The sequence below is a fragment of the Nansenia antarctica genome, assembly GCF_963989245.1.
Source record: "Nansenia antarctica genome assembly, chromosome: 5".
Classification (NCBI taxonomy): Eukaryota; Metazoa; Chordata; class Actinopteri; order Argentiniformes; family Microstomatidae; genus Nansenia; species Nansenia antarctica.
The window spans coordinates 74,881,691-74,906,631 of NC_137690.1; the positions used below are offsets into that span (position 1 = coordinate 74,881,691).

The following is a 24,941-nucleotide window of genomic DNA, read 5'->3' on the forward strand; positions in this document are numbered from 1 at the left end:
ACAGGACCTCCACCTCCACCCCTCCTCCCCCCGTACCCCCTCTTCCTCCTCCTCCTCCTGCGGCAGCCGCCAACCCCCAGGACGGCTACTCGTCCCCAGCCAGGCTACACCGGAGCCAGACCCCCCCCCACATCCCCCCCCAGCTGGCTCTGAAGATCCAGGGGCGCCACAGCCCCTCGCCCCACTCCTCCCCCAGCAATGGCGCCGCTACGAGGAGAAGCATACTAGGTAGGTCGTTCTATTCACGTCTTGTTTTATGTTGTTTTTTCCGTGTTTTCCGACTTTACAATGGTCCTTTTAGGATAATATTTACCTTACCGCCTTTCACGAGAATGTAATGATTTTAACGTTCTTAAGTCATCAGGGTTTACTTACACTTTTACATGTAGATTTGAGTGTTATCCACACCCACACACGTGTGGTAGCCAATTTTGATCTTTTTTTATGTTGTGTGGAACCAATGGAAGCATGTAGAGATTGAATAGAAGGGGGCCAAGGATTGACCCCTGGGGAACCCCACGTCATTTTAATTTGGTCAGACACAAAGTTGCCAATGGAGACATAGTAGCTTCTGTTCTGTAGGTAGGATCTAAACCAGTTTAGGGCAGTGCCCTTTCCTGTTTTTTTTACCACACGACCTCCTACACATTGCCGCACCTCTGTGTCTGCATGTAGATTCGGCCTGTAGGATGTTTCCTACGGAACCATACAGATATTCACAACGCGTTCAGATGGCGTCTTTCTAGGACATCCAGGTGACGTCTTTAGGTAGTCTTCTGCAGTCCATAAGACGTCATCTGAACCCACATTCCGGCTTCCCTGAGGACGTCTTTTGGACTCTTTGTTTACTGGGTTAACGCGGTTCCTTCCTATCCTCCCTCCAGGCTCCGCCCCCGTCCCCGTCTCCGCCCACTACAGCCAGACTCCGCCCCTCCAGCGCTCCAGCATCATCCACCTCCGTGACGTCAGCAGCAGCGTCGTCTCCTCCCAGTCTCCTAGCAACCCCCGGGCGGCGGCGGCGGTGGAGAAGGAGGACCCTGAGCCCTACCGGCCGGTGGTGGGCACCCTGCGGACCTGCTCCACCTACCCCCAGCAGAACCGCTCGCTCTCCTCCCAGAGCTGCAGCCCCGCGCGCATGTCCGGGGTCCGGACCGGCGGCTACCACCACCACCCCGCCTCCGCCTCCTCCTCCGGAACCGGAACCGGAGGAGGAGGAGGAGCGGGAACCGGCGAACCGTACAGCATGCCCGGCGAGCACAAGTCCCACACCTACACCAATGGCTTCAACGCCAGCGACATCCGCGACTGCCTGGAGTACGCCGACGCCGACTCCTCCCCCCAGACCTGGGGGAGCAACTCCTGCACGGACCGGACGACCAGAGGACCACGCGGTGGAGGCGGCGGAGGAGGAGGCGGAGGAGGAGGAGGAGGAGGTGGAGGGGGAGGAGTGGGGGGCGGTTGCGCCACCATGTACTGCCTGCAGCAGAGGAGGTGCAGGAGGGAGAAGTGTTCCTTCTACGGGAGGCCGGAGACGGAGAACTACTGCTCTTACTGCTACAAGGAGGAGCTGAAACGCACGGAGAGGGAGGGGAAGACGACGCACAGGCCGGGATAGCAACCAGGGGTAGGACAGGACAGGACAGGACAGGGTAGGACAGGGTAGGACAGGACAGGACAGGACAGGAAAGGACAGGGTAGGACAGGACTAGGGTAGGACAGGACTAGGGTAGGACAAGACAGGACAGGACAGGACAGGACAGGACAGGACAGGACAGGACAGATTAGGACAGGACAGGGCAGGACAGGACAGGACAGGACAGGGCAGGACAGGACAGGACAGGACAGGACAGGACAGGGTAGGACAGGGTAGGACAGGACAGGACAGGACAGGACAGGGCAGAACAGGACAGGACAGGACAGGGTAGGACAGGAGAGGACAGGACAGGACAGGACAGGACAGGACAGGACGGGTTAGGACAGGTCAGGACAGGTTAGGACAGGGCAGGGCAGGACAGGACAGGACAGGACAGGACTAGGGTAGGACAGGACAGGACAGGATAGGACAGGGCAGGACAGGACAGGACGGGTTAGGACAGGTCAGGACAGGGCAGGAGAGGACAGGACAGGACAGGGCAGGGCAGGACAGGACAGGACAGGACAGGTTAGGACAGGGCAGGACAGGTTAGGACAGGGCAGGGCAGGACAGGACAGGACAGGACAGGACAGGACAGGTTAGGACAGGGCAGGACAGGGCAGGGCAGGACAGGACAGGACAGGGCAGGGCAGGACAGGACAGGACAGGACAGGACAGGTCAGGATAGGAGAGGACAGGTCAGGACAGGACAGGACAGGGTAGGACAGGACAGGACAGGACAGGAGGGGACAGGACAGGACAGGACAGGACAGGACAGGACAGGACAGGGCAGGGCAGGAGAGGACAGGACAGGACAGGACAGGATAGGACAGGACAGGAGGGGACAGGACAGGAGGGGACAGGACAGGACAGGACAGGACAGGGCAGGACAGGACAGGGCAGAACAGGACAGGACAGGACAGGACAGGACAGGGCAGACAGGACAGGGCAGACAGGACAGGACAGGACAGGACAGGACAGGGCAGACAGGACAGGACAGGACAGGACAGGACAGGACAGGACAGGGCAGACAGGACAGGACAGGACAGGACAGGACAGGACAGGACAGGGCAGACAGGACAGGACAGGACAGGACAGGACAGACAGGACAGGACAGGACAGGACAGGTTAGGACAGGACAGGACAGGGCAGGACAGGACAGGACAGGGCAGGAGAGGACAGGACAGGGTAGGACAGGGCAGGACAGGGCAGAACAGCACAGGACAGGGTAGGACAGGGCGGGACGGGACGGGACGGGACGGGACGGGACGGGACGGGACGGGACGGGACGGGACGGGGCAGGGTAGGACAGGTCAGGACAGGTCTGGACAGGTCTGGACAGGTCAGTGGCCATGCAGGGAGAAACAAAAGAGTGCACATACAGTACAGACACACAGGATAACGGCTTAGGAAAGGCTGAAAGATAAAAATATCAACCTTCATTGGTGTCACCTCTGTATAGTGTATCAGCGTTACGCTACTGTAAAAAGGGCACAACTAGTTGAGATGAGCGAACAGAGCGTTTGTCTGAGGGGGTTAACAACTTTGGCCAGGATCTACTACACTACTACACATCTTTTTTCATTACTTTCTTACAGTATTACAGTTGTTGTTCAGCTGAAGCTGAGCTCATCGCTCAAAAGCCTGAAGGAAGAGGATTATCGTCAATAAACGATATTGAAAACATGCAACAACACTAAATACCACGCTGCTTCTTCAGTCTTTTAACGATCTAAAAATGTTTCTTGCCAAAGATGTTAACGGCTTCTCGAACACTCTGTGAACATTCTACTGATCATACTGGCAGTTGGTGATCCTCCATTGCGTCACCCACCGCTACACGGACTCAACTCTTCAAAGGTCAAAGGTCAAATATTATTTTATATGCATTTAAATGTACACAACTTAACTTATTAATTTGCACATTCGATACTAATGTACATAGCAAAACGAATGAGGAAACAAAATGGATGAGTATATTATTAAAAATAAAAGGGGTTTGTGTGTTTTTTGTCTATGGACTTAGAGAATGTGGTGGTGGCGGCTATTGGGGAATTTACAAGCCAAGGCGTAAAAAAAGTGTAAAATATAGAAAAATATTTTTATATGATTTTCACAAAATGCCATGAAGCAATATTTTGCGCTTTTTTCTTATGGACACACTGTTTTCACTTTGGTAGGAGGTTCCTTTAAGTGCACAGCCATAGGAAGGAACAGACCATCTGTGTGAACAGCAACTGAGAACAACAGTGTAAACTAAGAAACTGATCTGACGCCATATTATCTAAGGGAAAAAACTAAACACAGAAGTCTGCATTGTTGTTGTCGTCGTTATAGCTTCGATTAGTCTTACATGGACAAGCAGGGATGTTGGGTTGAAATGGGGTTTAGAAAAAAAGTCCTTCAATGCATTTGCAAGACCAGAGGTAAACTCTATTCGGTTGTTAAGTCGTGACGTGTTTCCGGGTCCAACGTTGGCTGAGGCGCTCTCTTCGAAATGCCTCAGTAATAATAATAATTCATTATGTTTATAGAGCGCTTTTCTGAGGCTCAAAGACGCCGAGAAATATGGGGAGAACAGGAAAGTGCTGCGTCCCTTGTTGTATGAATAGATCCCAGTCCCCCAAAAAAGATTGAACTGTGTCATTCTACCGCTGTAGTACACTGGTACTCTGGTGCGGGGAATTTCTGGTTTGGAACCCGGGAAATTGCTAAACGTCACGTTTGACGTCAGACTTAACAACCGAATACACACCCTCATGGTACAGTAACTCTGATCTGTAAACGGCTGACATGTGACCAAACATCAAACAATATTCATTGAGTTTAACCAGTTGTCTGGTTTTTATCATAAATGGATAATCATAATGGAGTGAGTCTCACACGTAACACATGGGTCACTTCAGTTGTCTGTGATATCTATATACAGTATTAGATCTTCTAAAAAGCACAACATACTGTGTTGTTGTTGTCGGCTTCTTATTTCAACAGTACCACGTTGGCCTATGATGAGGGGGGAAACCATGGCGATGCTGTTGTCATGTCAACCAGAGTGAATTCCATGCAGAGTGGTTTGGAATGATGTGTACAGTTAACATGTGGATGAAAAACTGCAATTTCGTTTTGTGTGACAGCTACTAACTCACTTTACTGGTACAGAATTCCTCGCCTGTACCTATACTGTATTACTGTATGCATATGCAGAGACAGAGCTTGAATCTATATGTCGAAAGCAAGTCCAGATGGTGTGTGTGTGTGTGGGTGTGGGTGTGTGTGTGTGTGGGTGTGGGTGTGGGTGTGGGTGTGGGTGTGTGTGTGGGTGTGTGTGTGTGGGTGTGGGTGTGGGTGTGTGTGTGAGTGGGTTGGTGTGTGTGGGTTGGTGGGTGGGTGCCTCTCTCTCTCTCTCTCTGAGTCTAAGGCCATACGAACATGATTAATTGTTCAACAGATTTCATTTTATTTAGTAAATACATCGAAATCAATCAAACTCATTTATAAGTGTGTTATAAAGTTGATCACTTTATAAGTGTATGAATATCCCATCTTAGATTTAAAGTATGACAAATATTATACTACATTTCGCTCTGATTATTAAATATATTAAGATTAATGAATTTGAGGGCTCTAGGTGAGATCTTCTGTTAAGACATCAGTGTCTGGTTATGGAAAGGGCAGACAGTTATACATTATTTGAAATTACTGGTAAAATGACAGACTGTCTTTAATGAAAATGCTGCAATTTAAACATCAGCCATGTTTGACCTGAAACTTATAAAGCTGTTTCAATTGTAGCTTAATGACGATATAATAATAATAATAATAATAACAATAATAATAATAACTACTTCTGTCTTTCCTAAAATACAACACTGCCCTTAAGACCTAAGTCACTCCTCAGCCAGCCAGTGTCTATCTTGCATTGAACAGCGCTAACAGCTAGCTGAGCTACGTTATATGAAATCTGTAGTTTTTCGTTTTGTTCATCAGGTTTTGCCTTATAAACAAATATAAACAAACTCTGAGATTCTTAACTTTGACGTTCTCTTCTTGCTCGCACTGAGGCAATAAGGCCACATCCACACGGAGACAGAACCAATCTTTTTCTTTTTCATTTTAGTGTTTTTCCGTAAACACGAAGTCGTCTCAAGAAATATGTGCGTCCAAACTAAACCACTGAAAATGCTGAAACGCTGCCACACATTACACCAAAAACAGAGAAGAAGAATGGAACATGCGCAAAACTCGTGCGATGAACAATCACACGAAGAAGAACAATGTAAGGCGCCATTGTTGTTGTTGTTATTGTTGTTGTTGGCTGGGTTAGCGCATGCGGGTTAAGGGAGAGGTGGGGCTATGGCGTCATCGGTTCAGGACAGATGCGTATGGCTTGTAAAGACGGAAATGCAAGGGTGGCGTCTTCAGATTTGTTCACTCTGGGACCCGGTTTTAAAAAATAGCGTCTTCAGGCTCCCGAGAACGCGTTTCCGTGTGGACGAAACGTCCATACGATAGAAAACACGTTGGCAGATACACCCAAATTCGTCTCCGTGTGTACAAGGCCTAAGCCGCCCGAATCTGTGGCTCATAACTGGCGAAAATAATAACAAGAAAATAAATATAGATTTTAAATCATTTCATTTGGGGGCCGATATGCAATCACCTATTTCGCCCACGCTTTGGGCTGGTCAGATCAGAAACAAACAAAGCATTAACCGTATTAATAACTATAAAAAACATCTGTTAAACAATTAATCAAGTTACTATCCCAGTAAACAAAGAGTCTAAAAGATGTCCTCAGGGAAGCCGGAATGTGGGTTCAGATGATTCTGTAGTCCATAAGACGTCCTAGAAAGACGTCATCTGGACGTCGTAGAAAGACGTCATCTGGACGTCCTAGAAAGACGTCATCTGAACCCACATTCCGGCTTCCCTGAGGACGTCTTTTGGACTCTTTGTTTACTGGGGTCACTATGGCCTAATCTGAAATACCTCAGAGTTGTCCTATGAGGGTTGGGTGGGGGTGGGGACACCAGTGATTTGGCATCGACCTTCAGGTCTTTAATTTGCAATAAATTGTCCTTGTATTGTGTTGTTGGTAGAGACAACCTCACACGGTTTAAAACGAGCTACGTCACTCTGTACAATGTCTATATATGGGTTATATGTGTCAAAGAAGAAGCCAAATTGAACGTTTAAGTGTCCTAGTTTGCCCTCATTGCAATAACGATAGAGACCTTTGAAAATTGGACTGTTCAACCCATTTATTCAAAGAAAGCACTGTTGTGATATTGAATTTAAAAAGTTTAAAAAAAAATAGCTTTAGCGCCAATATCAGTGAGTGTATGAGGTGAAATTCAGAGTTTTCTTTTGTCTAACCTTGTGAGAGGTAGTGTGTGGTTCATATAGCCCATCAGCAATGGGATTGTATGTGTCAAAAATAATAACAATAAAATAATTTATACCTGTGTCATGTTTTTGGTCTGTCTTCAATCGTTTATTTTTTTCAAAGCTTTTTTGTGTCGGATCCTCCTTGCATTCTGGGGGCATTCCAGATGGCATATTTTTTATTAATTTCATTTCCTTTGTGAGGAAAACGTTACAGTGTATAATGACCTCGAAAAAATCGACAGGGATTGTGGAGAGATAGTGTTTACGGAAAGATGCATCATTTGAAACTCTTACAAAACCTCACATTCCACTGCTATCAGGGAAACAGGGACCTGCTCCATCATTGTAATTGCGATTCTGACTCCTGGTCACAAGCAGTACTCAAGTTGTAAAAGAAAGTCAGGGGGGATGGTGGATTTTATCATATGGGGACAATTTCAGCATCCCCACAGCATCAGTGACTTCAGTGTCAGTGACTTGGTGGTATAAATGTCATTGCATGTGTGCGTGCCCCCCCCCTCGCCCACAGTATTTTACTCAATATGCGCAAAACTAAATGTTGAAATAGCAGTAATACCATGTTCATTGATAAAATTACATAAGGGATGGAAGGGGAGGATGGCAGTTTTAGAAGGGGGATGATTTTGACTGTTTTTTTTTTCAGGCCTCATCCCCCCTCAACTGGAGTGCTGGCCACAGGGGAGCCAGAGTACATGTGGAGCGCCTTTAATAATAACTGTTGTCGGGGTCCTGTTATGGCAAGGCCAGAGAACATAGCAGGAGAGGCGTCCAAGGAGAGTGCATGAGGCTTTGTTGACTATAGCCTAGCAGCTCCACCTCTTTGGAAGCATTGCTAGTTCCTGCTTCTCGTGTCTAGGACGTGGACTAGACGTCCTAAAGACGTCACCTGGACGTCCTAGAAAGACGTCATCTGGACGTCCTAGAAAGACCCACATTCCCGGCTTCCCTGAGGACGTCTTTTGGACTCTTTGTTTACTGGGTTACATGGTCGACGCTTAACCCACTACGCCACCTAAGCGCCCCATTTAAGTCGATACATTTGACTAAGCAAGTGAATCATCAATTCACCAGTCGTAGCAGGAAGAGTAATCTAGTACGCGCCATTGGCAGTCGGACTGACTTATATAGCGTCTTTATCCAAAGCGTTTTACAACGGCCTCTCATTCACCCATTCACACACACATTCACACACCAATGGCGGCAAGCTACCATGCAAGGCGCCGGCCCGCTCATTGGGAGCAATTTGGGGGTTCAGTGTCTTTCCCAAGGACACTTCGACATGTGGCCAGCCGGGGTTCGAACCGCCGATCTGCCAACCTTGCGATTATTAGACGGCGGCTCTACCTCCTGAGACACAGCCTCCCCAACATTTGTTAAAGTTTCAGAGCTCGATGCCTCTGCCTCTGTCCTTGCCCTCCAACAGCCTGTCTGTTCTCTACACGTTGTGGAGGAGTGAGAGTGTGTTATGTTACTCTCTGTGGAGAGAGAGAGAGAGAGAGAGCGAGAGAGCGAGAGAGCGAGAGAGCGAGAGAGCGAGAGAGAGAGAGAGAGAGAGAGAGAGTGGGCAGTGTGGATGGTAATAGGAGGCTACTTCTTCTTCCTGCTCCTTTCTGAGAGCTGTTCCCTCCAATGAATACGACTCGGCGTGAGCTTAGAATGATACGGTTCTATAGGTATTATGACATCACGTGAGCTTAGAATGATAAGGTTCTAATAGGTATTATGACATCACGTGAGCTTAGAATGATACGGTTCTATAGGTATTATGACATCACGTGAGCTTAGAATGATGAGGTTCTATCTCCGTTTAGGGTAGTTCAGAGATATTGAGCGTCAAAGTTTTTATATTCCATTATGTTTTGTGAGATGGAACCTTTGTATTTTATTAATTACTAACTAAAAAATGTCAACATTTTAAAAATAACACCACACAGGCATTAATAAACACCTAATGGATCAGATTATGTAAAAAACTCAATTTTGACCAAAAATGGAGATAGAACCTTATCATTCTAACGTCATGTAGGGCTGGAACCCTCAGAGGACGTAGATCCGTGTCCACCCCTCCTCCGCCTGCCGTCACCGCCACCCACGTTGTACGGACCTGACATCATCGCCATGGCAGCCAAAAGATGTCCCTAGCGACCACAGGGTCCTTTAAGTGTGATTGACAGCTTGCCTTGTCACAGTGATCGTTCGTGTGTGTGTGTGTGTGTGTGTGTGTGTGTGTGTGTGTGTGTGTGTGTGTGTGTGCGTGTGTGTGTGTGTGTGTGTGTGTGTGTGTGTGTGTTTGTGTGTGTGTGTAGGTGTGTAGGTGTGTGTGCGTGTGTGTGTGTGTGTGTGTGTGTGTGTGTGTGTGTGTGTGTGTGTGTGTGTGTGTGTAGTCAACCAGCACTACCTTAATTAGACCCCTATACTTTATTTTATTTAGTTTTGGTTTCTTTTTATTTACACTACTCAATCTTTTCAGTTTGTAAAGCGTCTTTGAGTGTCTAGAAAAGCGCTATATAAGTCTAATGTATTATTATTATTATTATTATTATTATTATTATTATTATTATTATTATTATTATTATTATTATTATAGGGAGCCTCTGAATCATCTTTTGTTCTCTAGGACTTAAATCAAACTTGTACGCTAACTATTCGCTCGGGCAATCAACGACTTGACTTTAACGCGCATTTCATATTTCATCTGAATCAAAAGCTGTTTCTTTTCCCGCCACGTCCACTTCTCTGGGTTCAATGAGAGGCGCGTCGGATGTGTGATAGTGATTTGCCAACGTGGCCGAGAGAGTTCCCGAGTTCACTACAGATGTCTCTGTCCTCAAGGGAACCTGCGAGTAGCCTATAGAGAGTATATGCAACAGAAGAAGAACTAACACAGCCAAAGATTGACTGTGTAGGTTCAGCTGGCTGTGTGTCTAAGGTTACAGTCACCGTTTCCTGTTTGAGTAGGATGCAAAAACTGCTTATACTCAGTACTCACGTTGTAAAAGAAAATCAGGGGAGGATGGTGGATTTTATCATATGGGGACAATTTTAGCATCCCCACAGCGTCAGTGACTTCAGTGTCAGTGACTTGGTGGTAAAATTGTCATTGCATGTGTGCGTGCCCCCTCCCTCGCCCACAGTATTTTACTCAATGGAATAGCAGTAACACCACGTTCATTGATAAAATGACATAAGGGATGGAAAGGGAGGAAGGCAGTTTTAGAAGGGGGATGATTTTTACTGTTTTTATTTCAGGGGGGGATGCAATCCCCCCTCATCCCCCCTCAACTCCAGTGCTGCGTATACTGTAATATGAACAACTGCATAGTGTGCACATAGAACTACAATCCAATGCATACAAGTTAAGACAACGTAACATTGTACAATCCTGTTCATTTTTGTATTTGAATAGAGTCATAAAATGTAAGAAATGGCATGAAAGAGCAACAGTAAATAGACCAGCCCGTTCATATGTATGTCTGAAATATTTATGGGACTGTACAACTGATGATAGTTCAACATCAAAGCAATAGAGTTGATTGAGAAACATACAGTACAGTACGGTAGCTTTGCTGTGGTATGAAACATAAAAACCAGCCGGGGACTAGTTTGGTTTTATTTACAAAGGGGGGACATCAGGACAGTAGGCCAGCCATAAGTGGTTACAGTACCAACATGTTGTTGACAATTAGATCAGTCTCTGAAGCGGCCGAAAGAAGCAGCCAGTGGTGTAGTCTACGTGATACGCAGGACTATGCTGTATACCCACTAGGAAAGGCTGTATACCCACTAGGAAAGGCCAAGCATTTCCATATACCCACTTAAAAATGTGTGAGGATACTTAACGGCGTTTTGTGACAGAACCTTCACTTTTCATAAAATTCACTTTAACATTTCATAAAAGTCTGTGTCACGAAGCACTTGACTTTTGGACCATTGGGACTGACTATAGCGTCATATACCATCAACGGGGGGAGATGCGACATGAAATATGTCAAAATGCAGCACTATCATGCACAGATCAGCCTTATAACATTTAATTTAGATATATATATATAACGTTAGACACGGAGCACAGATTTATAGCGTTCCGAAATGAACGATATTAGGCTGGGAGGGAAAAATCACAGTATGATACCCACTAGAAACAACTAGACTACACCACTGCTTGCATAGTCCTGTGGGCTGCGTCATTTAAACAACCAGGCAATTATTCTCATGATTGGGCAATGGGACACAAGCTCAGGCTTGACCACCCTGTAGCTGGCCGCCTTAGATGAGGGCGTCTAGTGTTGAAAGGCCGAAACACCCCATGATTCAAAGGTACTCTACTGACAATGTGTCCCGAAATGTAACATCCTTCCCATGTCTGAGACACAGCTCCCATGCCACTCTCAACATCAAGGCAATCCTCATGTGTGTACCATCCACTGGCACGACAACGGACAGTATAACATCACGTCCCGTGTTTCATGATTCTTTGATTTAAAGACAATATTTCATCTGCATTGTTTCTCAGGAGGAAAAGCTAGAGAGGACAGGATATGACTCATATCCATGTATAGTGTTCTATTCTACCCAATAAAGAGAAGAAGCTAGCGACAGTGGCACTGGCGGACTCAGGGGGGGCGACCGACCCTCCTGGAGCCCCCGCAGTTGAAAAACGTCTCTCTTAAGTGCCCTTTTGAGTGGCAAAAATGAGAGGACGTGCCCTATTAGCGCCCCTCCAATGGTCTAAACTTGACCATGTGCCCCCACAGTTGAAAAATGTCGCACTAAAGTGCCCTTTTGAGTGGCAACATTAGAGGACGTGCCCTATTGGCTGCCCTTCCAATGGTCTAAACTTGACCATGTGCACAGATGGAGTCCCATGTTGTGCAGTAGGTACCCTTTTTTTCTTTTCGCCCCCCCTGCCCTTCAAACAGCCTGAGTCCGCCACTGTCACAGTGGGTACCCCATAACGTACATTAATAAGCATTTGGAGATACAGAATGACCAACAGATGGAACGTGTTGGAATGTTCTCTACACTGTTTTGTCTGGGAGAGCATATAATAGTTTTGACAAGAACTTCGGCCAGGTCTCGCTGGCAGCCATACAGGTTGATAAGATTGATGATTTGTGCCTCCGCCAGCCTCCCCTGGTGTGAATGCTTTCTCAGCTCACCTGTACTATAGCTCACCTGTACTAGTTCTCAAAGTGCCATCATGACAGTACCCCTAATCGTGACGTTAGAATCATAAGGTTCTATCTCAATTTTTGAGTTTTTTACATAATCTGAACCATTAGGTGTTTATTAATGTCTGTGTGGTGTTATTTTTAAAATGTAGAAATTCTTTAGTTAGAAATTAATAAAATACAAAGGTTCCATCTCACAAAACATAATGGAATGTAAAAACTTTGACGCTCAATATCTCTGAACTCCCCTAGACGGAGATAGAACCTTATCATTCTAAGCTCACGTAATGAGGGATGTTGTTTGAAAAGGCAGAGGCACAGTGTTCAATAAACACCTTAGACTGGAGACACACAGCAATAGTTTCTCATTCTTTTATCAGGGTGAAGATAATTCTGCAAAACCTTTCATCATTGATCATTGATGCCTTGAACATTGGCTGATCTTGTCTTGTTTTTGTTTTTTTGACAGTTTAACAGTCTTCCAACAGAACACCACTATCTGGAGATACACTACTAAACAATATACAGGAATAAAAAAAAAAAGAGTCTTACAGTAAATGAAAGTATTATACATGTTCAAAAATAAATACATTACATAAAATGAGAGTCAGATACACCAGGTTGTACAGGTACATGGTATGAATAAAATAATAAAAAATAATCAACCCTTTGGAATAGGCATTCATTTGTAGATCATACACTGTATCAAATCAATACAAACTAAATACAATATTCTGAAATGAGACAATACGCTGTTATCCCTTTTTCAATGACATTATGAGGATAGGTACGTCAACTTTAGACAAGAGAAACATTTGAGCATTTTTACTCTTTACATATAATTGAGTTCCACCACTCTTGTCGTCCCCCCCCGTCCCCGTCCCCCCCCCAAACCCGTATCTTACAAAGACAGAATGTTTAAATGATCTGTGCTAAGCTAATACAGTTTATAGCTAGTTTGTTGTTGTTGGAATGATATCGTTTTTGCCTTTGGCACACATTCATCAGATTGATGATAACCGTAACCATAGCAACACCACCCAGACAGACCTTTCTATTATGATGACATCATACCGTTCTAATAAGAGAGGGATGAAAGCAAAGTTATTAATGAAGGAAATGATGTCACTTCCTGCTCCCAGAATCATTTCCCTGCTGTGTGTCACCTGTGCGTCACCTGTTATGCATGTGTGTATTACTCTACGTTACGACGTGTGAAACATGTCATAATAATATCTCAGATAGATTCAAATCATTATCCACACACACACAGGAGGTGATAACTAAATGTACAAAACACAACATAGCTATAATTTACAATGACAATAGAGATACTAGTAATAACGGAAAGCCTGGAAAATAAAGCATTGAAGTCTACCAAATATATGTGTTGTTATTTCCAACTAAAACTCAGGTCAAAGGTCAAAAACACACCCTGCCTCCGTAATCGAATGTGAACAACCTCACTGAGGCTGTCATCAATAAGGGTTAAGTTAAAAAAACATATCTTTTGATCTTATTCCATTGACCAAAAGACAATCATGGGGAACCCATAACGATTTTCTAGCAGGTGTTTTTAAGCATGTCACTTTCTGTTTGATTTAGGGAAAATTCACCATATAAAAAACACACATATATAATGGTTGTAGCTTGGGTAAATGATCCATTTAATGACAGTTTAAGAAATGACAGTTCATACTCTCTCATTGGCTGGATTGTGGGATTGGAGGGGGCAGAGGAAGAGAAAAGCAGCATCCTGATTGGCTGCTCTCACAGTACACTGAAGAGATGAATAATTACTACCAAGACTGACTGACTGGCTGACCGACTGACTGACTGACTGACTGACTGACTGACTGACTGACTGTGCAAAGAGGTATATGGAATGTTCTGAATGAACAGTGTGTGTGTGTGTGTGTGTGTGTGTGTGTTACGTTACGAGCGAGGGTTATCTGAGAGTCATCAGTGGATTTATGGTATGTTTTTCTATGGGTGTTTTGTTGACGGAGACAGAAGAAGGAGATTATGGCTGTTGGAGGTGACTGTGGGGAGAGAGGCATGGGGGGGAGGGGCTGGGGGAGGGGCCGGGGGAGGGAGGGAGAGGGGGGGGGGGGGGTGGGCCGGGGGGGGGAGACAAGGCTGGCCATTCACGGGGTATGACACCTGCTTCCTTCCCCCCTTCAGAGGCATTTCTTACACTCTCCAGCTGGACTCTCTTCTACTTTCCCTGTGTGTGTGTGTGTGTGTGTGTGTGTGTGTGTGTGTGTGTGTGTGTGTGTGTGCGTGTGTGTGTGTGTGTGTGTGTGTGTGTGCGCTCGCACGCGGCCAATTCACTGAAAGCCAACACTGAAGCGCGCAAACACAGCCCAGCCAAGTCCCCAGCTTAGCCAGTTGTGAAGTTAAGCCCTCTTCGGGGAGAAGGAGTCAGACTATATTAGCCCTGGAGGAAGAAGAGGCTTTGCCATAATTCACAGTGTGCCTTGTATATACTGTGTCCATTGACGATTGGCGACATAGTGTTGAAAGCTAGCTTGGGTCTAGCATTTCCTCTCTATGACTGGAGAGTCGATCGGAGAGTTTCATTGGGGCTTTCTTGTGCTAGCGAGCGGCAGGTCCAACAGAAGCAAAGACACAAAGACCCACACAGCTTTCCCTGTCAGCGAGCTAGCTACTGTAAAAAAAAAAAGAATGTGGTACAGATCGGGGGAGGCTAGCGGAGGAGGAGGAATCAACCAGAATGTTCCGTCCCATGCATTACAATGAGCCCGGGTCCTCCGTTTTCTACCACCACCACCACCAGCCTCCCTCCCTCCCCTGGCCCAGATAGTGTGTGTGTGTTTTACGAGAGGCCAGAGGCTGTTTATGATAATGAGCGTAGCGTTAAAAGCAGCAGTAAAAGCACGGTCATGTTGAGGTAATGCATTCCACTGCATTCTGGAATCGACTGTAAAGGCCTAGAAGAAGAAGAAGAAGAAGAAGAAGAAGCTACGAAGGGAACATTAAGGTGATTCCCGCGTGTCTAACCCTTAGCTCAGTGAGCTAACACGGTCTAGCGGTGAGCAGAAGACCCCCGGGTTTGAACCCTGTAGTCACACACGTCTGACTCAACGTATGTGGCTATAGAACAAGGGAGGCTGGCGGAGGTAGACATCGGAGGACGGCCTTGTTGTACCACACAGGACAGGGAAGGACAGGGTTCCCACACCTTCTGAAACATCCAATTCAAGCACCTTTCAAGTACCTTTCAAGGACCCAATTCAAAGACTCAATTCCCTCAAATTCAAGGACCCAACACGGCATAGTTTGAGACAGAAGTAGTTGACGAGCTATTTTTGAATATATATATATTTCTTTTTAGAGAGAGAGAGAGAGAGGGGAATTCAAGCACTTTCAATGACCCATGTCTATTTTCAAAAGACCTTGATTTCTTTTTCATCTTTTTCTCAAATTCACAAACTTTCAAGGATTTCAAGGACCCGTGGGAACCCTGCCACGCACACCTTCATTAACACCAGAACACCACATCACCAACTGTCACATCTTATTTCAAATTTGAAAGTGACAGTTAACACTAGAACAGAGAGAGAGAGAGAGGGGAATTCAAGCACTTTCAATGACCCATGGCTATTTTCAAAAACGTTTAAGACCTTGATTCCTTGATCTTTTTCTCAAATTCACAAACGTTCAAGGATCTCAAGGACCCGTGGGAACCCTGGAAGGAAACCACAGGACGGTGTGTTTGATCCTACAGGTGCACCTGAGTCTGTCTGAGTTCTGTGCTTTGTTTACGACGAGCCCCCGAGTCCTCCGCTTCCTCCCTACCAACCAGCTGCTCCTCTGCCACAGAGGCTCGAGCGTCGTTGCCTATCTCTGTATCCGTGATTCCCAGACGGAAAACCCCAGAGGGGCGATCATCCGTTCTCCGTTCAGCGTTCAGAACAGATCTGAAAGACACACCGCCACGTCTGCTGTCTGCCTGCCGTCCGGGGGGGACGAGGACGTGTCGCGTCGCGTGGAGACGAGGGATCAGGAGGAAAGAAAGAAAGAAGAAGAAAGAAAACAACAAAACAACAAAACAAGAGCTACCTCCCCGCCACCGCCGCCACCGCAGAGGAGGAACCGAGACGTTTCTTTCCCACGCGGGAATCAGGAAACCGCTCGACTTTTACGACGGTTCTCGAACACTGTATTCATCTTTTACGGTCGCTAACCCCCCCCCCCCCCCCTCCTCCTCCCTCGCTTCCTGTCTTCTCCTCCTCCTCCTCCTCGGCTAACCGAACTGTATGTTCCCCCGACCGACCGTGGCTGGTTTACACCTGGGGGATGAAAGGGAAGCGTGCGGAAGAAGAGGGGTCTCTCTGGAGGCTCTCAAACTCCCTGCCTGCCTTTCTACAACCGTGTTAATGTCGCTCAGGTGAGGACAACCGAGGGGAAACAAAATGGAGCAGCAGGAGGCCTACCGGTGGAGGTGGAGGTAGAAATCCTGTTCCTCGTTCCACGAATCCCGTGGATTTACAACGACGAGCCCCGTCGTCTGATTTCTACCTCCACCTCTACCTCTACCGGCCTCCCCCCCCCACCCCCTGGTTCGCAACGACGGACAGGCCAGTCCAGCCCCTTTCCCCATTCCGGGTCCTTCCTTCAGGGCAGAAGAAAAAGGCGAGGCTCGTAAAGGAACAACAATGGGGAGGGGTTCTTAAGGATGACCTCACTGGGTGCTCCCCCCCATTCCATCTGAATAGGATTAGAGGCTTTTGACTGGGGGCCTAGTACGTTCCACAAGCCTCCTACGGGACTATCCTCCCTCCTCCCTCCTCTCCTCCCTCCTCCCTCCTCTCCTCCTCTCCTCCCTCTAAGTCTCTGTCTCCAGGAGATACCGGTCTGTCGATCCAAGAGATATATGGAGCTTTTCACACGCCGGGGGCCGATGTTTTGGGGATTTTTATTTCTCCTCATTCTCATTCTCCGCATTTCGTTGATTCTACGTCATTTGTTTCTTCCTCCTCGTCTCCTTCACGAGCTCTCTGCAGACAGGCACCGTCGTCACATTTCTCACACACACACACACACCTTTTCAGACACACACTCTTCCACACTTCTCACACACACACACACACAAACACAACCTTTTATGTACATCCCTACCGACCACTCCGTACACAATATATGAAAAGCAACTGGTTACGAATGAAGGAGTGTGTATGTACGTGTGTGTGTGTGTCTGTGTGTGTTTGTGTGTGTGTGTGTGTGAGTTTTGTTTGAATTCTTTCAAGCTATCAAGGCCTTTCCTGAGCAGAAAAGAAACGTCAACACAGGGTTGAATTTCATTGTAAAGTGATGTTTGTATTGTGCAGTGGATAAAAAAAAAAGATCAACGGTTTTATATTAAATCCTGAGGTGTGTATGAATTAGTATCCAGAACCAGTTCAATCTCACTGTAGAAAACAACAACAATGCAACTTAAATACAACAACAACAACAACAACAACAACAACAGCCAGATGCTTAGAAAGGAACCAACCGACACACATCTATATAACCATGGAAATATAGACGTTGAATAAAGGCAATGTTTTGTCTTGTTTTGTCTTTGTCGAGTTTCTAAAAGAGATTGCACTATGATAGGCTGGTAGGTACATCACTAAACGTACAGTAACAGCAAGCAGAGAATTGGCAAAGGTCAAAGGTTAAAACAGAACAGAGAGAATCCTTAATTCAGGACGGGTCCGCCGATCAGTGCTTGAAGCAGGATGAAGAATGCGGCGGAAAACACATTTTAAGGAGACGGTACTGATCCAGATTCGACAGTACCGACCGGTGTTCTTTTTTTCTTCTTTTTTTTGTGAGTATTCAAGGTGCCGGTATTGTCAAACTGTAGAAAATGTGAGGTGCTGGTACTGGTACACGGTATTGGGTCGAGAGTACTGGCCCAACTCAAACACTGGGTCCAGTCAAAGCACTGATAGTCAGTGACCCACTGACCCACTGACCCCTGAGCCAATCAGAGTGTTCGTGGTCTTGTTGTCCTTGTAGTCCTTGGATCACAGTAGAGTAGGGGGGCGGGGCATCAAGTCCCTGGCAGTGTTGCCAGATTAGGGGCGTATTCCCGCCCAATTGGGCTACTTATGATCACACTGGGCGGACTTTCAGACTGTGGTTAGGCTGGAAAATAATCCCATCTGGCAACACTGCTCCCTGGACTGGAGAGTCCATTCCATCGGCCACTACCGACATGGAAAAAAACGGGTCAGTCAACGAAACTGCGGGTGTGTCTTATGGGTGTGTCCGGACGTAAAGGGGGGGGGGGCGGTGTGGATGCTTAAAGGGGCGATCTGAGATTGGTACATCCATTTTTCTTTTTTTCTTTTTTTTATGATGATATATTATTAGCCCCTGATTCCGAAAGAATATGTTCAAGAAGTTCAACAGTCCTCCTTACCCCCGTCAGAACCTCAAATCTATACGCTTGTTTCACTCCCCAATGTTTAGGTAGGAGAATACAGCTTCATAACACTTGTTGAAAACGACTGTTACGATCTCGCGGATGGTCAGTCGGTCCTTGCATCCGTTCGTTGCATCCGTCTATGAATCCGAGAGGAGGGGTGGTTCCATTTCTCCAGAACCCTCCTTCCTTCCTCCGTCAGCTGTTTACCGAAAGAAGAAATGGCTGGGGGGGGAGGGTGGGTGGGGGGGGGGGGGGGTTGGTTTATAACCGCTTGGTTATTTGTTAGAATCCCAGATGTGTGTCCCCCTTTTAAATGTTTCTTAAAGCGAGTTCGCTGGACTGAAGGCCGGGCTGGGGGGGGCGGGGGCTAAGGGAAGGGCTGAGGGAGGGGCTAGTGGGGGCGGGGCTTGAGGCGTCGGAGCGGCTGTAGTCGCTGAGGGAGCCCGGTCGTGTGACCCCCGCCGAACCTGAACCCACGCCCACGGCGTACGGCCTCTTCAGCATGGCGGGGGTGAAGTCGGCGTGCCGGCGCGCGTGCTTCATCAGGTGGTCGCTGCGCATGAAGCGCTTGTCGCACAGCGGGCAGCCGAACTTCTTCTCACCGGTGTGCGTGCGGAAGTGGCGAGCCAGCTCGTCGGAACGGGCGAACTTCTTGTCGCAGTCGGGCCAGGTGCAGGGGAAGGGACGCTCGCCTGCAAAGACAAGAGACACAGAGAGGGAGGGGGTCAGGGGTTAATGTCTCTGACAGGGAGGGAGGGAGGGAGAGGGAGGGGTCAATGTCTCTGACACAGAGAGGGAGGGAGGGAGGGGGAGGGGTCAATGTCTCTGACAGAGAGGGGGAGGGGGAGAGGGAGGGGTCAATGTCTCTGACAGAGGGAGGGAGGGAGGGAGGGGGAGGGGTCAATGTCTCTGACAGAGGGAGGGAGGGAGGGAGGGGGAGGGGTCAATGTCTCTGACACGGGGAGGGAGGGAGAGAGGGGGAGGGGTCAATGTCTCTGACAGACAGGGAGGGAGGGAGAGGGAGGGGTCAATGTCTCTGACAGAGGGAGGGAGGGAGGGGGAGGGGTCAATGTCTCTGACAGAGGGAGGGAGGGAGGGAGGGAGGGGGAGGGGTCAATGTCTCTGACAGAGGGAGGGAGGGAGGGGGAGGGGTCAATGTCTCTGACAGAGGGGAGGGAGGGGTCAATGTCTCTGACAGACAGGGAGGGAGGGGGAAAGGGAGGGGTCAATGTTTCTGACTCAGGGGGGGGCAGTCACACGCACACACACACACACACACTCACGCACTCACACACTCATACTGTGACGCACTCATGCTCACACACTCACACACACACTCATGCTCACACACTCACACTCACTCACACACTCATACACACACACACACACACACACACACACACACACATTCTACCACAGACAGACTAGGCGGCAAGTGACAAAACAACGTCTGTTTTCAACCAATGGAGCCAAAGTCCAAATGCAGCGATACTTGCAATCTGTGTTGGTGGAAACAGGTGAAAATACCTGTTACTCTCTGTACAGGTGAAAATACCTGTTACTCTCTGTTCTCTGCTCTGCTCACGTGGATGGACGGATCAGCGGTAAATAGAGGTGTGTTCAAGATAATAAGCAGGTCAAGTTCCCTCGTCTGTGTGCTGAAGAAGTCCGGGCCTTAACATAACACTCATATTTTAGACGTTTAAACGTCACCGCTAGCGCCACCGTGACAGGGTCCGTGTTTGTGCTAAGACTGGTTCTCACACTGTTAAAATACAGCCTGAAGCCTGAAGCCTGGAGCGTGGTCGAAAACAAACACGACGCTGTTGACGGCTTGTTGATTATAGTGTTCACTGCATCTCTACTGTATGTGTGGACCACTTTGATGTGAACACCACACACATACCAACTCTCGGCTGAGGTAAAGCTAGTCAAATACACTAGTACTTATTGTTTATTAGTCAAATACACTAGTCAGGGTTCCCACACCTTCTGAAACATCAAACTCAAGCACCTTTCAAGGACTTTCAAGACTCAATTCCCTCAAATTCAAGGACCCAACACGGCATAGTTTGAGACAGATCTAGATGAGAATGTATATTGTAGCAAACGGGAATCTTCTAGTGTAACTCGCCCCATGCGGGAGTCGAACCCCGATCTCCCGCATAACCGACGGCCCGCGCTAACCATTAGACCAAGAGAGTTAACTCCCTTGGAGGAGCTGTTAACGGGGCCTCATACAGGATCGTTATCCGCTCACAGACAACAATTAAAAAGAGAGGCTTGAATGTGGGAACACTAGATGGTCTCTTGCCTTCTCTACCACAGCACAGCAAAACAACATATTGTGAAATATGAGTAAAGTTAAGCAATACAGACTTATTTACTAGTTGACGAGCTAAGTAAACATTCTTGAATATATCTTTTTTTTAGAGTGTGAGAGAGAGAGAGAGAGAGAGAGAGAGAGAGGGGAATTCAAGCACTTTCAATGACCCATGTCTATTTTCAAAAACTTTTAAGGCCTTGATTTTTTTTCCTCAAATTCACAAACTTTCAAGGATTTCAAGGACTCGTGGGAACCCTGACTAGTATGTATTATTTATTACACTAGTATTTGACACTAGTAACGGCAACGATACCAAACATACAGTCAAAGCGTAGAGTCAAAACAAACTGTCAAACTGAGCTGACCCTAGGATGACCTTTCGTACTGTATCTACACAAACACACACCCACATACATACATGCACACGCACACAGGCACACCATAACGGATACATTATAGACCAGATCCAAAACATCTGCAATTACTCGAATTACTACAATTTCATGGCGAGCACTGGTTAGAATGTCGTGGGTCTTTTGATGTCGTCCCGGAGACATATTAAAAACATTTGTCTCGTCGAACGAAACTTTCGACCGTGACCATATAAAACAGAAATAAACCGCCACCCATAAATATCATATCAACGTCTTTTTAAAGCAACAAACGCATGTCAACAAAACCAGATCCAAATCATACGTGGGCAATTTAGCTAAATCTACTGCCTGACCGACATGGCTCACAACAAGGCTTAGGGTTAGCGAACTAGCAATTAGCCAAACCACTCAATAACAACAATGGAGTATCCCAACGTTCTTGCTGAGCTTTGCCTTCTCCTCACAGCACAGAGGACACACACACACACACACGTAGGCCCCCACATGATAGGGATCTCTGAAACAGCACTCCCTGTTCTCAGCCCTGCACGCAACTATCAATGACACGCTACGAGACCAACTACACCCTCCCCCCTCCTCTCCATCCTACTCCCCCCCCTCTCCCCTCTCCCCCCCCTCTCACCTCCCCTCCCCCCCCTCCCCTCCCCTCTCCCCCCTCTTCACCGGCTATAAAACAGTGTTCACACATGACCCGTGTGTGCCAGATGGCAGACAACAAAGCGTGAGGCAGTTTTCCACTCCTTCCACGTAGTCGTGTGTACAATCTGCACCTCCCATCAGGTGACACAGGCTTCACATAGCAGAAAGAAAAACACAGAGCCAGACACATTGTCCAGGAGTGCCACACTAGGAAAACAACCCAGGGAACAAAGAGCTCCATTCTAAAGGTTCCTACCCCCAGTTAGGGTCTGTGTCCCCGTGGGGGGACAGCGGAGAACGTAACACGTTGCCACAGACACACGGTCAGTTACACACAGACACACGGTCAGTTACACACAGACACACGGTTAGTTACACACAGACACAGTCAGTTACACACAGACACACGGTCAGTTACACACAGACACACGGTCAGTTACACACAGACACACGGTCAGTTACACACAGACACACGGTCAGTTACACACAGACACACGGTCAGTTACACACAGACACACAGTCAGCCAACCAGCCAGCCAGCCAACCAGCCAACCAACCAACCAGTCACCCAGTCAGCCAACCAGCCAGCCAGCCAACCAGCCAACCAACCAACCAGCCAACCAACCAGCCAGCCAGCCAACCAGCCAGCCAACCAACCAGCCAGCCAGCCAACCAGCCAGCAACCAGCCAACCAACCAGCAGCCAGCCAACTAGCCAGCCAACCAGCCAACCAGCCAACCAACCAGCCAGCCAGCCAACTAACCAGCCAACCAACCAACCAACCAACCAACCAACCAACCAGCCAACCAGTAAGCTGGGCTGGGGCTAGGTTTAGGGTTTAGGCCAGGGGAGGCCTGGGGTGTGTGTGTGTGTGTGGGGGGGGGGGGGGGTTAGAAATCGGAGGTAGAAATCGTTTACAACCATTGTAACACAGAGACACACATGGGTCGCGCACAAACGGCGATTCCCCACAAACAAACGACGTGAGTCAGCAAGTCAACGTCGAGTCTGTACGACAGCTCTGTGTTTGTTATAACAAAAGAAAGAAGCAAACCGCGAAAAACCCAACAAAACTGTTAGTTTCCGACGTCCGTTTGAGAAGAAGTGGGCTAACCAGGAGGTGAATGACCCCCAGATCTCTGACTTGACTCGTCATCCTGCCAACACAAAAGAGCCGTAAGTCTGACTCATCATGGCTGTGGTGAGTCAGAAGCACGAGTCTGGTTATAGAGCTGCAGGTAAGCTAGCGCCACGACGACAACAACAACAGCAGCAGACAGACAGACAGACAGACATACAGACAGACAGGGTAACAGACAGACAGACAGACAGACAGACAGACGGGCAGACAGACAGACAGACAGACAGGGTAACAGACAGACAGACAGACAGACAGAGAGACAGACAGACAGACAGACAGACAGACAGACAGACAGACAGACATACAGACAGACAGGGTAACAGACAGACAGACAGACAACAGACAGACAGACAGACATGGTAACAGACAGACAGACAGACAGGGTAACAACAGACAGACAGGTAACAGACAGACAGACAGACAGATACACAGACAGACACATACACCCCACCCCCCCCCCCCCCCCAGACAGACAGGGTAACAGATCCTGTACAGCAGTACTGTTAACAGATCATCTCACCACTTCAATATTCATCACGCCTGTCCAAGGTGACTCACTAGATCAGGGGTGTGTGTGTTTGTGTGTGTATGTGCATGCGTTAGTGTGTGTGTATGTGTGTGTGTGTGTGTGTGTGTGTGGCGGGGGGCAGGGGGGGTGTGTATGTGCTTGCGTTAGTGGGTGTGTACATGCATGTGTGTGTGTGTGTGTGCGTTAGTTTGTGTGTGAGTGTATGCGTGTGTGTGACTGTGGGGGGGCGTGTATGCATGTGTGTGTGTGTGGGGGGGGTGTGTACTATGCACTTGAGTCATGTGGAGAGTGAAACGTGTCATAACTGGGTCCGTGTGTGGAGCCACGAGGCCTCAGAGAACACAGAGAACACAGAGAACACAGAGAACACAACACGCTCAGGTTCTGTTTCCAGACCATCTCCTCTCCCGGCTCCATCAGCCTCGTCAACACAAAGTAGCTCAGACCCCAAGACCTCACAAGTCACAACACACTGCCAGAGAGAGAGAGAGAGATAACACCCAGAAATATGCTGCCCTCTGGACTATTCCACCAGCAGAATACATGGAACCCACCCTCCCTCCCTCCCTCCCTCCCCCCCTCTCTCCCTCCCCCCCTCCCTCCCTCCCTCCCTCCCTCCCCCCCTCCCTCCCTCCCTCCCTCCATCCATCCCTCCCTCCCCCCCTCCCTCCCTCCCTCCCTCCTCCCCTCCCTCCCTCCCTCCCTCCCTCCCTCCATCCCTCCCTCCCTCCCTCCTCCCTCCCTCCCTCCCTCCCTCCCTCCCCCCCTCCCTCCCTCCCTCCCTCCCTCCCTCCCTCCCTTAAACTTAAAACACACTGGCTAGCTCCACACAACAACTCAACAATCAACAAGCCCTAACAACGGGAATTGCCTCAATCAAAACAGGCTTATGAGTTTATGGTCTTCCTGTCATAATTACAGAGTACCACTAGACCTTACATGAGGACAGTCACAGGACGACCAGCCAGGGGAGAGGCTGCAGGTCTGGAACGAGACACTGGATTGGCTGGTCGTTTTGTAACGAGACACTGGATTGGCTGGTCGTTTTGTAACTAGACACTGGATTGGCTGGTCGTTTTGTAACTAGACACTGGATTGGCTGGTGGTTTTGTAACAATACACTCGGTTGGCTGGTCGTTTTGTAACGAGACACTGGATTGGCAGGTCTGGAACGAGACACTGGATTGGCTGGTTGTTTTGTAACTAGACACTGGATTGGCTGGTCGTTTTGTAACTAGACACTGGATTGGCTG

The 24,941-nt window shown here is 47.9% G+C and overlaps 2 protein-coding genes across 2 annotated transcripts in view; one reads left to right on the top strand and one right to left on the bottom strand.

Annotated features, from left to right (window-relative positions):
* Positions 1–1,615, top strand: part of LOC308158381 (OTU domain-containing protein 7A-like) — a gene marked incomplete at both ends in the record, with an annotated part of 37,531 nt that extends 35,916 nt beyond the window's left edge. Inside the window, 2 exons of the mRNA XM_080531969.1 lie at positions 24–228; positions 885–1,615. Of these exons, the coding sequence (XP_080388095.1) occupies positions 24–228; positions 885–1,615 (936 nt within the window). The remainder of the gene's footprint in view (positions 1–23; positions 229–884) is intronic.
* Positions 1,616–18,967: 17,352 nt separating this feature from the next.
* The window catches only part of LOC308158382 (Krueppel-like factor 13), a gene marked incomplete at both ends in the record, with an annotated part of 8,744 nt that continues 2,770 nt past the window's right edge, over positions 18,968–24,941 (bottom strand). The window contains one exon of the mRNA XM_080531970.1: positions 18,968–19,350. Within this exon, the coding sequence (XP_080388096.1) occupies positions 18,968–19,350 (383 nt within the window). The remainder of the gene's footprint in view (positions 19,351–24,941) is intronic.